The 17,239-nt window shown below is 37.6% G+C and overlaps 1 protein-coding gene across 2 annotated transcripts in view; it reads left to right on the top strand.

The window, feature by feature from the left end:
• Window positions 1–17,239, top strand: part of LOC100696723 (alpha-1,6-mannosylglycoprotein 6-beta-N-acetylglucosaminyltransferase B) — a 121,234-nt gene that overhangs the window by 25,029 nt on the left and 78,966 nt on the right. For both annotated transcript variants that reach the window (XM_005470000.3, XM_005469999.3), the window contains exon 3: window positions 10,001–10,151. In XM_005470000.3, coding sequence (XP_005470057.1) covers window positions 10,001–10,151 — 151 coding nt within the window. The remainder of the gene's footprint in view (window positions 1–10,000; window positions 10,152–17,239) is intronic.

A 17,239-nucleotide genomic window follows, 5' to 3' on the forward strand; every position in this document is an offset into this window, starting at 1 on the left:
CCCTTCTCTTAAACCAATTTTCTGCTGTCTTTTTCGTTCTCTTTCATCTGTCCCTTATCCTTCCCTCAGGCCTGCAGTGCAACCATGTTTCATTGTGATGTAGATTGATGGGAGGCCTTGAAGTGATGTACTGAAAGATAATGGCAAGGCAAAGAACGTACAGTTACTGCCTAGGGCAGGAGATCATCTTATGCATGTGCAAAATAATATTGCACTAGGTATAACCCAAACATTAGCACCTTTTATGTATTCTGAGAAAACTCATGAAATGTTCATTTTATGGTTACAAAAAGTTGATATTTGTTTTCTTTGATGAGCTAGGTTAGCTACCATGCAAGGCAAATAAACTTAAATTTCAAGGATAGATTTTTTTTGTCTGCTTTAAACCAGCCAGTTGTCCACATGTACATATGCTGTGAATATTTTTCTCATTCGTACTGTACGGGTTATTAAGAGGCATATAATCCCTTAATAAGTCATAGTGTCATAATGTGGCTACGGCAAAAGTAATGGGGCACAAAATTAAGTCTGAGTTAATTAAATTAAGTAAGAGCTTCCATAGTCTTTTAAGTGTGCAAACCCCCGTGCTGTCACTACATCTTGCATAGGGAACACAGTAATGGAATTCTTTACAAGAAGTTGCAGAATTATTTTAGAAATATCCTATTTGATTTGTATAACTAAGACTGTAAATCCATAAATAGAGAGATAGAGATAGAGAGAGAGGTAGAGGTAGAGATAGAGATAGATATATATAGAGAGAGATAGATAGAGATAGAAATAGAGAGATAGATGGAGATAGATATAGATATCTATAAAAATTTCACCAGCTCTTACATTACATTATACATTATACAGTACTTAACATATGAATATACGAGATTATAGTCGTGCATACTTTATATAACTATTCTGATGTCAGAAGCATGCCGATTTTCTCACATTATTTGAATGTGCAGGTAGGCAAACAGGCTCATCAGCAAGCAGATATGTCTTTTACCTGTTATTTTCTCTTTTCTGCTGCTCTTTTCCAAGAAATCTGTCATTACGATCTACTGTCACATGCATGGTTGACTATATTTGCACACTCAGGCACGAATATGCCAGCTTAGTCACTCACAAAAGCAAAAACGTCATGTCACAGATATTTCGTAGTTCCTGCACACCAACATCTGAAGCTCCCACATACACACTGTTTAAGCTCAAGCACTCCATATCTTCCAGTCACGCTAACATAAATTCTCGTGGCTGTGGTGAGAAGCAACCCCTGCAGCCGTCTGCCTGTCTGCTCTGAACGGCAAAGCTGTGCTGAAAATAGTGAAAGTAAACAGGAGAGACCGTGACTTCAGTGAGTGGTGGAAATGGTAATGAGGGTCATGGCTTGTGTCTGTCAAGCTTCTCGGGATAGCACATGAATATGTGCTCGCTTGTACTTTCAAATACAACAAACTGTGGTTTGTTTGTTTTTTTGAGAGTTGCTTTTTTTCTGAAGGATTAGAACAAGAATGCACGAATACAGACACCAATATGTTCCACATTTCAGAAGCATTCATGTCACTGCTTTTAAAACTTTTGGAGCACAAATTGAAGGGCTGATAAGAGGTACATGACTTCCTGAAAAAAATGTACTAATAGTCTTTTTTATGGCCAGTGTCTGTCAGTTTTACTGTGAGCAGTATATTCTGTTATATTTTGGAAACAAAAATAAAAAAACTACAGTGTGACTGATGAATATTTTATTATTCAAAAGGACAACAACGCTAAACACAGCCAGGGGACCACCTCACCCAATCAGCCGTTAAACCCAATAAGAAGTTAAGCACAGTGTTAAAAAAATAAAAGCCTATGTGAATCCTCACAGTATACTTGTCTATGAAAGTCATCTCAGCAAGATGTATCCACAAAAAAAACAACAACACACAACACAAAATAACAAGAAGACAGAGTCTGATGGTCTCAGCCTGGTATTCTAATTCCACCGCTGCAGCTATAGCAAGGAAAAAGTTTAAATCTTTGTATATAAAATATGAATATATCTCAGCTGGTCGAGTTGACTGCCAGATCTCAATCATCTGAGCTGCATTCCAGTCACTAAAGACCAAAGTAAAGGCAGAGAAACCTGACAAGAAGCAACAGCTGCAAGTGGCTGCAGTGAGGAGTCAAGAGAGCATCACAGAAGTAGAGAAGATACTAAGGGTTGATCACTAGCTTCACACAAAAAATGAGACATTATGACTCATAAAACTTTTAAAGCCCTACAGCTTCACAGAGTTGTATCTGAACATGTTTCAATACTAAACCTACTCCAATTAAAGCTGAGACTAAGCACTTTAATGTAGCATCAAGTTTAAAATGTAACATTGAAGGAAATGAAGCATACAGCTTTAGTAACAAACAATAACAGTAGCTCTCCAAATACTCAGTGACTGTGCTAGTATATGGTGTTTTCAACCAAAAAGGAGATCATCACTCAACAATGTCACCCTTCAGTGAAACAGACTGACAGTGCATTTCTTATGTGTAATTCCCAAAAGAATAATACTATCTGATGAAAAAAATCATTTTTTATAACCCATTTGAAATGATGTTCTGTGGAAACAAATCTTATCAGCCCATTTCATTCCAGTTTTGTAAAGAAACAAATACACCCACATGCACTGAAATACTGCACTTGTCAACAGATTAGCCTTTCATACTGCATTCAAGTTGGTCTCTGTTCAAATACATATATATTTTTCGTCTGTCTCAAGTGCTTTGTTTGGATGTGTGCCTCTTGTGTGTGTATGTCTGAAAGCATCCTCGTTTTTCATCCAATGTCATCATCCTAATATAAACTATGATAAATCAAGATGAGAAAAAGGAAACAAGGGGAATTTTAAGAGCTTAGAGAGAATGAAAATATAGACAAAGAATTCAAATACATGTTCCAAAGGGGAAAAGAACAAAAAATACTAACGTGACAGATAATGTCCAACAAAATGCAAATCAAATAAACCATCAGCTTAGAGGAATTACAAGTGAGAAAGAAATAAGAGAGGAAAGAGGATGAGGGGACAAGTGAAGTTGAACTGCTAAGACAATAATAGCCATTGCAGCTATACTCGGGTCTTTCTTCATCAACTCACTGATTGCTAAAATAGAGAAGTACTCAAAAGTGAAGTGACAGAAAGTGTCATTGATAATAGACACTGTAATAGTCTTTCTTTCTTTGTAGCTTCTAATATCCTCTCATCTGTCCCATCTAGTTTCATAAAATCCAATTTGCCTTGACATCACTGGATAAATGGTGAGGAAAATGTCAAAACTAAATGAACAATAAATATTTCAAAAGTTCAGCGGGAGAAGAGACGGAATTAAGCTGTAGCAGAATTAGCCGCCAACTGATTTGCTTCTATTAAGTTCTATTCTTTGGGGGTTGTTTTTACTGTAGGCCACAAAATAGCTTATTGATCATACCATCATTTCTGGTCTTACATCTTATTAAATTGTCTTTTAGATCATTGGTATTCACTGTGTTTACTCTAGTGCAATATTTCACTTCATTCATGCTTCATTTGGTGCATTTTCATTTGGCTAAGCCCTGCTCTCACCCTTTACTTCATTTGCATTGTGCTGGAAAAAAAAAGAAAAGAGAAACACAAATTCCGCTCATTCCACTCTTTTCACAAAGACCTCATGTTCTTTAGCTAATGAACAGTAGATCTGCTGCACCATAATAATTAAATTGCATGTAATTTGTAGTAATTGAATGCGGGTGTGGAAATGAGGAGAGGAGATGTACTGGAGATTGGAGTGGTAGCGGGATATTAAACCCGACTGTCTGTCTGCTTTCTGAGGAACGAGAGAGGAGTTTTACTGGAGTTTGTAAAGCTGGACATTCGGAATGAAGAATTAATTAAGGAATACGATTAACAGGGAAACAAAAAAGCTGATGGGGAAGATGATGAAGAAGAACAATGTTTAGGGAGAAGTAAGATCAAGTTGGAGGAGTCGGGTGACTATGTGCAGATGAATATCCATCATACGCGCATTAATATGTATGTGCATTGCATGCATTAGATCCATATTTGATTAGTACAGTACAAGTCTTAGTCTGTGCAGCTCTATCGCACAGTGGTGATGATGTCCTCTCAAGACTGATACTGGACCAGAAAATCAAGGCTGAGTTTTGGGTCCCCCAACATCTCACAGAGCTATCGCCCTGTCCAACATGCCATACTTAATTTGCATACAATGATATGTTACCAGTCACTCAAGACTGCAGTTTGCACCATAGAGCTTAACTGGAAATAGCTAGCACATTACAACCACCAGTAGTCGTCTTTTAATGAAGACCTCTCATCCAAAATTCAGTTTCCATTCAATAACAATTCAATATTAAACTTGATACATTCACAAAATTACAGTGAGTATATCACTGAATTGGCTTTGCTTTTACACTTTGCAGCTGTGTAGGCTGCATAGACTGCAAAAACAGTGTATTTTAGTCCAACTCTAGTATTTATTTAGGCTGACAGTAGTAATAACCGAGGTACCTTGGTATTTTTTTCCTTCTTCATGTTGTCAAGGCTTGGGCCCTGGTAAGCTTGTGGATTAAAATAGGGATGCTGACAGTGAATAATGGAAAACAACAGGCAGGACACGGTGACATCACCCATGTTGTTACTTGGATGTAACTGCATTTTCTGAATCACAGCTGGAAACCCTGCTTTCAAATTATACTCAGTGGGATGGAATATCTCACACAAAACACTTATGAGCCCACAACGTTATTAAGCACTGAGGAACCATCCCTTTAAATGCTCCATGTGTCATCGTTAATTCAAGTCTTAATGTTCTGAAATAATATGCATTTTGTTTCAAGGTGGATTTTCATGTGATGTTTAAAGTCTTAAAGTTCTTGTGTGTGCACTGGTGTGGGCATGCGTGCCTGTGACAAAATTACACTGGTCTCCAGTTAATTTAGCTGTGTCAACTATCCAGAAGCCCCTTCTGTGAGCATTCATCAAACCACAAATGGTTTTCTTCTCATGAATATGCAAACACACCCCCAAGCCAATCAAAACATCATCCTGTTTTGGCACACGTCATAGCTTATGCACACAAATTTATGTTCATGTGTCTCCAGGACATTTGTGTATACATTGCCTATGTGAACTCACATAACCAAGTGTGTTAAATTGTGTGTTACACCCAACCATCACATCACTAAAACATAGCAGATTGCAGTCAGTTTAATTTTTTGGTGCTGAAAATCATACCTCTGGGATTTGTAAATGCAATATTGTAGAGTCATAATTGCCATTTTGCCTGGGCGAAATGTAATTTTATGTTAGTAACATGAAAAAATTTGATGAAGGAAAATCATTTAAAATCACTAATATTTTGTATTATCTGACACTTTCTATTACTTTAATTACCTTCAAAAACATATACTATGGCTTTATTTTTATCTCACTTATATTAAATTCAGTATTCTCTTTGGAGTCTCATATTACAGCTCGTCTAGACATTTGATTTCTACTCACCAGAGACAATTGTAAATGTTTACGTACTTCAGTGTTAACCGCAGCCACAAACCCAGCCTCAGGGGTGTCAAAAGCTAGTCCTAGTACCGGTCCCAGTCTCGGGATTATAGGGAGGGCTGTATCCGGACGTGTTTCCTGTATAAAATCTTTGTCAAATCAAACATGAAGATCCATCCACTGCAACTCATGTGGAAACAAGGGAGTGACTAAAGATACCTTTATGCGATAGCTAGATTACTCATCTACTATTGTTAAAGTCTTATCATTAAAGTAGCAGCTAACAGCTATGGATAATAATAAAACAATAACATTATTGTGGGAGCTAGTCAGGAAACACTATCAGTCCTCACAGCCTGTACCCTTATAATAGATGTAATAAATAAGGAGGCATCACAGCACACACATCTAATCTTACAATATTTCTGTTAATATTTATGTTAATATTATGTTAATATTTAATTTTTGCTTTGTATCAGTCAACTTAAAAATAGTGTTATCACTGATATTGCTCTAATTATTTTTTTAACTGTTATTTATCTATTTATTTTATTTTGTGGCCCAATGATATCAAAAATAGTATTGAAGCTAGGCCTAGTTGTTGCTGTGTGGGTTCTGCTGTACAAAAGGAGAAACACTGCAATTACAGAGAGCAACATTATGTAAACTTTCATTCAAATGAACACCAGTATAGGTATCTGTATAAAATCAGTAAACTACACAAACTAGATAAACTATATAAAACTTCCATTGTCACTTCTGAGATGTTCATTTAGGCACTTAAACATTTCTCACACGTTACCTTCTTTAACAGAACATGGAAGCTAAAAATGGGCAACTATAAGCTGCTGCAAGAAAGAATTTGTTGGAATATATCCATTTTTCTGGTTTATTTTTTGCTTGTTTAAAAAAGTTATATAATTTAAGTCCTGGGGCTCCACAGTACAATTAAAATAACAACCTTACTGAGTAATGCAGTAAGTAATAACTGTCTGTTGCTCATCTTCTTCTTCTTTTAAATTCCCTCTCTGTAGAGGACACTGTGTTCTCTAGGCCTTTTTTTGGACACCATTAAATTTTAAAACTGACCAAACCCAAAGATCATGACTTACATATAACATATCATTGTTTGCTATTATATACTGTATTACAGCAGTGAGATTTGTGTACAGTTTCATTTGACGTACATGTTAAACGTCCCTGTAATAAAGCTACAGGGATAGTGTTGTCATTTAAACGATTAGCCCCCTGATTTCAATTGACATGAACATTAGACGATGGGAACATGTGAAAGATGCAGTCATTAACTTATTGGATCTTTTATACCTTTAGGTTTAAATCACTCCCATTTGCTCACTGCTGAACATCCCAGCAGCTTGTAGCTGTCAAAAAAATGTATTGTAACATACCCTACTCTTTGCTAATATACATACTCCCCTGTAGTATTTTATTAATTAATAGCATCAAATCCAGATTTTGGCAAGCCAAACTAATAAAAGAGTAGGTGGTTTGGATCTAAATGCACTTTATGAAGCTCTGCCAGTAATGCCATTTTGTGGATTTTTTTCAAATTAACAAACACTCATTTGTTTAACCCTTGTCATGAATTTTCAGTTTACCAGGATAACTATTCCTTCAGTTTATACGAATCTTGACATAGCTGTCATCCATTATCAGCCAGTCACAAAGATGTCACCAGAAGGACCAAGCCGCGAACTGTTAAACAGCAATCTATCATAGGCAGAGGACGTGACGCTGTCAGTTTCAGATGAATACATCTGTCACTGTGGCAATAACTCATTGAACTTAAGATTCCTGCAGTTGGTGGCGGAAAACAAGGCAGACAATGACCTTGTGCTGGAGATGTTAGGCTCTGACACCTATTGGCTGTAATTGCTTGTCAAGCAGCAGACATGGGGTTTGACAGAATGGTCAGGCAGTGTAATCCAGGTGTTAGCGGTGTCAATATAGGCACTATTAAACCCTGATGGAAAGCTAGAAGAATAAACTGTGACCTTTGTGTTCCTGCTGTCCCAAGCTACATGCTCTAAGGTTGTTACCACCGTATGGTTACCAAAACTCTGTTGATGATGGTGGACAGATTTCTTTGTGGGATATCTTATGGACTCTGTTTATTACAATTCTAACTGATGTGACCAAAATATGGACTGGATCAGTTTACGTTACCAAACCTATGTTTGCCTCATATAACCATCGACCTTACATCAGATATGTTTCCTGTTGACCCCTCCAAAAATGATAAATTGCTACTTTTCGCCGCATCGTTTGCTTTTGAACCTTGTGTTCACTTGTCATTTATGTTTGTAAGTTTGTTAGCTTTAATCTGTTTTTATTTCATGTTTTATTTTAGCATCATGTTGGTATCTTTTATCTCTTCACCATTGTTTTTATCTAAACTTGCAAGAAAGCAGATGCCCATAATTTAAATAAATAAATAAACTGAAAGGTCGCTGATGATTTAAGACATATTGTCTTGGTTAAGTGTCCAATTTATGTAATATGTAGGTATTAAATGAAACTTTGAAACTTTTGCTTGGAAAACATGATATAAAATCTGTATTTTCCAGATGTTGCTCTGTTGGTTGCTTCATAGGGTTGAAAGCGAGACAACTGCTTTGTCCCTATCTGATTTAAATGAGGTAATATATCAGTATGAGGTAAAGTATGTGATTTGTTTTTATTTCATGATTCAGCTAAACAAAAGATAAAGTATTTCCAAGATTTTACATAAATCTTGCTGGAATAATTTTCATTTCCTGGGACAATAGTTTTCACTCTGAATAATTTATCTATTACCTTTTTCTTTAAAAATGATGAGCAATACATACACTGAGTAGAGAAGAGTAATTAAACGAGAAAGCTTTCCATCTGTGTCTCATGCTTTCAGTCACCTTCCTCATTCTGGTCCATTATGACTGAATTCATAGGCACTCTTGACCCTGCCAGAGTCAGTGTAATTATCCTAATGAGGTGTGGTAAACCTTTTTATGCAGTCAGAGTACAGTCTCTCTTCTCACCGTCTCTGCTACTGTGTATGTGCTCTTTTGTGTTATGAGTCACTTTTCAACTCTGATGGCCAGTGTATTCATCTTTCTACACACACACACACACACACACAACTGTGTGCACAGCCACTCCTTTCGATTTCTCCTCTTGGATTTCACACGGACAGACAGAAGAACATGCAAGAAAAAGAAAGTGACTGAGCGCCCCAGCATAATTAGTTGCTGGCTTTTTATATTCCATATAGCCTTGGTGGACATCTCACCCTCATATCTTTATATCAAAGGGTATCAAAGGATATAAAGATAAGTCTACATTAAGACATCAGACTCCAGAGTGTCTGGTTTTCTGACCTGAGCAAAATCCAGTTTATGAGGAGAGATCAGAATACATCACTGGGTAATGTGGACTGCTGCAGATAGACGAGAAGAGATCAAGTTGGAGATATGCAGGTTAAAGACAGATAATCAAAATGTTGGCTTTTAGACTTTAAGATGAAGAATAACACACGGGCTGAATGAAGAGAAGCTGCTCTCATGAGGCTGAAATGGTGGGGTGAGGATGAGCTTTCGGTGCCAGAACATTTTCAATAACTGTGCAAGTCAAACTTATAAAATCACATTGCCTCGCAATAGATTCATAGTATGTGCATGTGTGTGCCAAATTCTGGAACCATTATGCGTGTGCAGTTTTGAGTAATTTAGCAGTCTTTCACTGGAACTATTTTTGGCAGCGTGAGAGCACCCCACCTGTGACAAAATTTTATCGGCCTGTATTTGAGATCAAAAGGAAGAGAGATTTCAAAGATGGGTCTAATCCAACTCATGAGCATTGGTTAGTTAATTTAGAGGTACTATTGAGTCCTGCTGGGTTGGAATTAATTCAATAAATGAGTTGGTTTAAAACTGAAACACACACAAAAAATAGGGACACACAAAAAGTTCACAGTGTTTGACTTCATTTATCTTTGGATAGGAACTTAAATTGTACCTCTTCCTATTGGAGTATTGGCCACGACCAACACCAAAGATCATAGATGGGGTGACGTTCTGTATTACAGTCTTCCTTGTAAGCAAAATTCATTACTATACAAGTAGTTTTCTTGACAGCCTTGCAAAGAAAAATTATATTGAGGTTTGTTAAATGCTTTGAGGTAGCAGAACTCCTACACACAATACAGAAGTTAAGTGGAAATCCTTCGCACAAATCTGTTTGGAGACTTTTGCATTGTTTGCCACTTAGCAGAAGGAACTTTGCTTTTGATCGTCATTGTAGTCAAGTGCATCGTGACAGTTGTGCAAAACAAGAACACAGCCAAAATCGGCTACAGTATGATGAGCCAGAAGAGCTGGAGGCTGTATGATTAATGTGCGTGCTGTTCTGCAAGCTTCGTATGTACTCACTGTCCAGCTTTCATTCATCTCCTGTCTCACGTCTGTCTTTCCACTCAGTGCTGGGAGGCGTGGAGTCACGTGGTGTGCTGAGGAAGATTAGCGACATGTTGGAGGTGATTCTAAAAAGGATGGACAGTTTGTCCAAACTCGACAACACCTCCACCACTGACGCAAAGCGCCTGGATGAGCTCAGCTCTGCCATAAACAGGTACAGTATGTTTTTTCAGTGCTTTTAGTTCTTCTTACAGTTCTTGTGTGTTAACAGTTTACTCTATTCAGAACACCTCTCCTACGTAATGTCCTTCATAAATGTTTATAGTGATTATATATTAATAAATACAGATTTATGTTATGTTTTTTGTCTTGGAAACTGCATCTGCAAATATCAAGAGTGATATATAGTGGACAGAAAAGTGTATTAGAAATTCTCCATGTTGTCAGTTTTATTAATCAACATACAAAGGTTTCTTCCTATAAAAACACTGTTACCACTGTTATCAGTCTGAGTTTTATACTTTGTGGCACATGTGAAATTCGAGGAATAGATTAAAAAATATATAGTACAGTACTGTGCAACAGTCTTGAGACTCCCATCATTTCTTTATGTTTTGCTTCCAAGGAGCCAGACTTTGTTGTAACCACTTTCAACACTTTGAAAGGCTTTCTGAGGGCCCTTCAAAGTGTTTTTCACTCATCCTCAGTTTAATTCTTATATCTGACCATTTTTAGACGAAGGGTCTTTTTTGTATTTTAGCCACTCACCACCGATCTACGACATTAAACGTCATTAAAGCATAAAAAAGCAACTAATACGAAGGATGAGCCAGCATTGAAAAGAACCAATTTTAAATTGTATTTTTAGGCACCGTATTAGTAGCAGCCTTTCTCAAAAACATGTCATTTGTTCCTATGTTTTTAGTTGAATGTACAAAAAATACCAAATATTCCACAATTTGACAGGCACAGATACCAATCAGTTGATTCCCAAAGAGCTATTAGCTGAAAACTACTTACAATTAGCTGAAAATGAAGAGCTCTTTGGGCCTATATTGGCATGGTGTGCAGTGTGTCCTTGAAAGATGTCTCAAACTGTACAAATAGAGGATAAAATAGGAAGTGTCAAAATTGATGGAATTATGAATGCAGAAAAGTACAAAATCAGATTGTGATCCGCCATGCAATACCATCTAGGAAGCATCTGACTGGCAACGGCTTTTTCAGCATGACAGTCCTCCCAAACACACTCCCGATGCAGAAAAGGCATACCTGTATAGAAAAACACACAATGGACCACTGTCAGTCATGGATCAGCCTCTCCATAGTCTGAGCCTCAACATTATTGAAGCTTGTGGGTTCATGTTGACAGAATGGAACAAAAGGAAGCCAGCATCCAAAGAAGAGCTTTGGATGTCCTTCAAGAAACCCGGAGAACTATTCCTGAGGACTACTTAAAGAAATTACATAAGAGTTTGCCTGAGAGAGTGCAGACTGTGTTGAAGAATAATGCTGGTCATATCATATACTTTAATTCAAGATCGATAGATTTACATAAACTGTGTTTTTGCCTTATATACTTTATTTCCATTTATATTTTCACTTCAACTATTTCCCATTTTCCTCTTCATTTCTTTATATTTTAGCAATATATAAAGAAACAACAAGTGGTCCCAGACTTTTTCGTGGTACTGTAGATCCTCTTTTGTGATTTAAATTTGACCAATTTCCCCTCCAGGGTCATCTTCCCTTGTATGTCCAGATGGCTTTGCAGTTGCTAGGATGAGTTACTTATTATCATGCACACTGTAAAGCATCTCCCTGTCACCACTATAGTTGTGACTTCTGTCTTCTCTCTTTTTTACTCCTTGCAATATTGTGTTTAGCTCTTAGGTGCTTGCTCTCCCTTTTCCCCCTCCTACAGCCACTTGTGGAAATTGCTGACTGGTAACTCAAAATCACTGCTGGAAACAGACAAGTCTTGCATGACCTTGCTGCTCTAGCTTTTATCAGACTGCTCCCCTCTTCGCCCCGTTAGCATTGAAACATCTGATTTGTCTCTTTCTATAACGTTCACTTCATTTACAACTTTCATTTTCAAACAGCCAGACTAAACTCAGCAGGAGTGATGTGATACACACTGACAGAAATCCCTTCACTTCCTCAAACCTTGTTAAATGATCCCAGATAAGCACTCAGGTTCAGGTCTGTGCAGAGGCACTCGAGCGGAAGAATGGAACGATTAATACAGTCTGACGTTGGTGTTAACTGCAATCAATGTCTAGTAATGGGCTGTTTAATGTGGAGGTAGCCGTTCTACTCCTAGGCCATTACTGAGAAGTACCCTGCTGAGAGTATAACTCTGGATATTGTCAGGGACTCAAAGTAGGATGGTATTCATGTATTACTCTACTGAAGGGCATTGTTTTGAGGGGGTGAATAGATACTTATACTATGGGCAAGATGTAATTGCTTTTAAACATGAGCCGAAATCAATGCTGTCACAATCCTGTTTTAAATACTTAGTCCAGTTTGCCCTTGAGCACTAGAATTGCTGTCAGCTCACAACATCACAGCTAAATAATGAATAGATGTACTGCAGGGTCTCTCTAAATTAGTTAAAAATGTAGTAACAAGTGATTATGCTTCACAAATACATAATTAGGATAACTGAATCATAAGAAAAGGCTATTTGGTCCCTGTACAGTGGTAGTGAGAGCTTGATTCACAGTGCCAGCAATAAGTTCATGCTGGGGATTTCATTCCAACAAGGCTGCCCGATTCTGTTTAACCTTTATATTGAGAATTTCAAGGTTATAGTTCAATAGTTTTGGATCACATCTTTGTTTTTTGGAGATAATGTGGTCATACTTTATCAAGCGATGGCCTCAAACTACCGTAGTACTGGCACAGTCTGGTACTGAGTTAAATAGCATCTCCACGCAGTGTTGGGCAGTATGACCAAAAGTTTACAGATGGTATTTTTGTAGGTTTTGGTGGTTTCACTGTATGTCCCAATATTATTTTTGTATAAGTAGAGCTTTTTTTAATGAATTTATAATGTATTAGTCACAGCTGATGTAGACATTAAGTGGTAACGACGACACAATGCTTCAAACTACTTTGTGAAAAATGGAATAAAAGATGGCGTTAGCTTGCATGACAGCAAATTATTATTGGTGTAAGAAATAGATTATGTTTCACAAATTATTTTATGATGCTGAAGTTAGTTCTTTTGGCTGCTCCCTTTAGGGTCCACACAGTGAATCATGTTCCTCAATCTCAGTGTATCTGTAGTGTCATCCTCTGTTACACTAACTCTCTCCATGAATTTTCTCTGTGGTCTTTCCTATGGCCTAGCACCTCAACATCTTTTGTCCAATATGTTTTCTATCTCTCCTTTGCACATGTCCAAACCATCTCAGCCATGCTTCTATAACTTTGTTTCCAAACTGCTCAACCTGAGCTGTTCCTCTGATGTACTCATTTCTAAGCCTGTGCATTCTGGTCACTCCCAATGAAAATCTATACATCTTTAACTCTTTTTGTCAGCGTCACAGTATTTCAAACCAGACACCTTTCCCCTATGGTGCTATCCTTCTGTCACAGATCACCCTGGAGATATAATCTCCACCCACTCATCCTTGTCTGGACTCTCTTCTTCATTTTCTTCCTTTTATGTGTCCTGCACCACCTTCATATGCAGTACCACAGATCCTGTCTCGTCAAGCAAACATTGTATCTGCAGTCTCGTTCTTGGCATGAAGCCACACTGCTGCCCGCTAGTTGTCACCTCTCTTCCTAACCTAGCTTAAACAACTCTTCCCCAAAGCTTCATGGTATGGCTCATTAGCTTTACCCCTTTGTTCATCTCTGCATATCACCCTTGTTCTTGAAAACCATTGCACTTCTTCTCCATTCCTAAGGTATCCTCTCACTCTCTTTAATTTTATTCAACAGTCTGGTTAAAAAGTCCACTACCTTAAACATCTCCATACCTCCACAGGTATGTATCTGGACCTTTTCCACTCTTCATCTTCTTCATAGCTGATTTCACTTACTCCTTACTAATTCTCTGCACTTCCTAATTCATTAACTGTCCTTCATCTGTCCTCCTTTCTCTCTCCCTTTCATTTTCTGCATTCATTAGCTCCTCAAAGTAATCCTTCAAGCTTCTCAACACACTCTTTTCACTTATTAGTGCACTTCCATCCACATCCTTCATCACCCTAATCTGCTGCACATCCTTTCCATCTTGATCTCTCTGTCTAGCCAGTAAATACAAGTCTTTTTTCCTTTGTTAGAGTTCAACCTCACATACAACACCAGAAGGTTTTTCCTTTCTCTGCTGCAGGCCTAGCCTCCCAGTATCCCTGTCTATTTTCTTCATCTCCCTGACTATCCTAAGTTTTCTTTGCTAACCTTTTCCTTTGAATAGTTTCTTTTACTCACTCGTACCTAATTTCACCACAAAGTCACCTTGTCTTCATTCCTCTGTCCAGAGAGTACACCAAACCCCTCTGTTGGCACTTTCTCTCAGTACTATAGTTGTACTTTTCAAGTTATCTGGTAACTCTTGCCAGAGGCCGTCTCAACTCCTCCCTGAACTCTGTGCAACACTTTTTCCTTCCTCAGCTTCCACCATTTAATCCATGTCTCTGCCTTGACTCACTTCCTCTTCTTGATTTTCAAAGTCCTCCTACAGACTGCCATCCAAGGCTTCTTAGCTGCATTCTCCCCTGATACCACCTTGTAGTATCTCTTTCAAATTTCACTGTCTCCATAAGATTTTGGAGATTTAGTTGTGGATTATTAATTATTAATTTGGTTCTTATGTGACAAGCATACACTGGTAATAATGGTCCCTTCTTGATTTTTTTTCTTGCATTCCTAATGGCAATGAATATAATACTTGCACACAGTATGCATATGACATTACAACAGTTGTACTTGTACATCCAGTGTATCTTCATATCTTGTTCAAAATGGAGTGGGAGATTGACAGACAGATTGGTAAAGCATCTGCGGTAATCATCGATCCTACCCTCAGCTGTGGCTATAATCTGTGGGTAGTAAGTGAAGCAATAAGAACCCAGTGGGTACAAACACTCTTTCTCTGAAGGGTTTCTGGGCCCACCCACAGTGAGAGGGTGAGGAGCTCTGTCATTAAGGAGGGGTCAAACCAGACCTGCTGCTCCTCTTTGTCAACAGGAAATAACTGAGGTGGTTTGGCCATCTGATTAGGATGCCTCCTCGTGCCTTATGGTTGAGGTCTTTTGGGCATGTTAAAACAGATGTATATTTAATTAAAAGTATTTGTCTTGCGGGCATAAAATATGGAGTGTATGAGCATTATAAAAGCATTTAGTTATTATATATCTGAATGGTAGCGAATCAATCTTAGCAATGTTTCTCTAGCCACACCGATAAATAGTGTCTGGTCAGTACTATTATTGTTTTGTGAAGTGTTTTAGTTTGTTGTATTTTTTTTAAATACGTATTCAGAAAACACCAAAACAGTAACTTTGTTTTCTTTTTTTAACCACTGAGTAAAAGAAAGTATAAAAACTCCAACAGGGCAACATTTTGAGTGTGATTGCTGCAATCACGCTAACAAAATTAACCTGGAACACCTACTCAATTTGACGTGAGTAGGTGTTTGCTGTGTTTTCTCCCAATTTACTCAATTTAGTGCTCAACGCTACTGCTAAAAAAGGTCACTAAAATTTTTTTTAAAAACGCACATTTGTTTTCATCTAATATGATATTAAATCAAATCAAAATGGCATTTAATTGTCAATAGTCTCATTCAACAGGAGTTATTTGAGTGGAGTATTTGCATAGTGGTAGGCCTATTCTCAGCAAGCATCACTCCGGTTTTCTGTTGGAACGTTGTGTTACTTCTGAAAGTTTATCATTTGATATGCTTTGAAATGCTAATTGATCATTAGGGGAAAAAAACAAAATTATGTTTTAACAGCTGAAAAACTTTGTGGTAATTAAAGTGCTGAATTTGGTGAGTTGATGAAGCATCAGCCTCTGTATGTTCAATTATAGTATTAAAATGGCCAAAAACACTTTCTTTTCAAATTCTTGTTCTGGATATTTATTCATGTGGGAAATAAAATTGAAACCATATAATGGTATGCCACTTCCTACTAAGAGAACGACACAAACTGCCTGAGCCGGGATAGTCAGAAAGGTTGATTAACGGTGTGCAACAAGACAACTACATCAAAGTGTTCTGTTAAGGAAGCAGGCCACCTAACAGGTCCTCAACATGAAGTGACACAAAACTTAAACTTAGATACATAGAAAGTGTTATGGACAGAAGAAAGTCTGTGTTTGCTCTATGTCTGTTGTTTAACACATGAGGGATGTAGAACACATGAAAAGATGCTGGTGCTCCACAAACCTACCAAGGAGGAAATGCAAGGACTTGGGTGTATTTGGGTAAAGTAGGAGATATAATCATGTGAAAACTATTTTCCTGTGACTCTATGAAGTCTTATATCTTACTGGCTCTTCGCTTAGCCACTCATTAGAAATAAAAAAGATTCCATTACAGTGTCTCCTGGTTTCCAAAACCCACTGAGCAGTTTTGCACATACAATAGATTTCAGCTGTGTTTGATATCAGTAATAGAAATTTACTTTCAATGCAACAATTTTCACAAAGTAGTTTGAGGTATTGGGTCACTGTGTGACTCATACCTAAAGCCTTGCAGCATATTTACACCAGTATATTTTAGGTATGCCAAAGTCAGGCAAGGATAGCAGCCAATTTCTATTGGTCATGCTGTAGAGCAAACACACAAAATAGACAAGAAAAAAAAAATCAACGTTAGAGATTGACTCAAGCTTTTCTACAAGCAGTGCAACTTTCTTTAATTCTGTCATTACAAAGTTTACCTCAGCACTAGTGCTCTGTGAGTAATATAAAATCTAATCCAGAACACATTGTTATCACAAAAAAACATTGATTTTTTTTTTTAATCATTATTGTTTTTTGGAAGGTTGTTTGTTTCAGATTCAGAAGGAGACCCTCGGAGTGAAGGAGTTGTGATAGCAGGAATGAAAGTTTTTTGATTCAGCATGCAGAACGAAAGGATGCTAGAAACAAAGGAAAGTGGTGGGCAGATAGAAATGGGCACACATACACAACCATGTATTCGTAATCGTAACTTCTGTGATGGAGAGTAATATGTGTGTGGTGTGTGTGCACATATTAGTTAATGTGAGGTCATTCCTGCTAAAAAGCAGTTTGATCGTGAGACCAGTGCACAGATCTGTGCACCTGCAG

The sequence above is a fragment of the Oreochromis niloticus genome, linkage group LG6 (assembly GCF_001858045.2).
Source record: "Oreochromis niloticus isolate F11D_XX linkage group LG6, O_niloticus_UMD_NMBU, whole genome shotgun sequence".
NCBI classification, from domain to species: Eukaryota; Metazoa; Chordata; class Actinopteri; order Cichliformes; family Cichlidae; genus Oreochromis; species Oreochromis niloticus.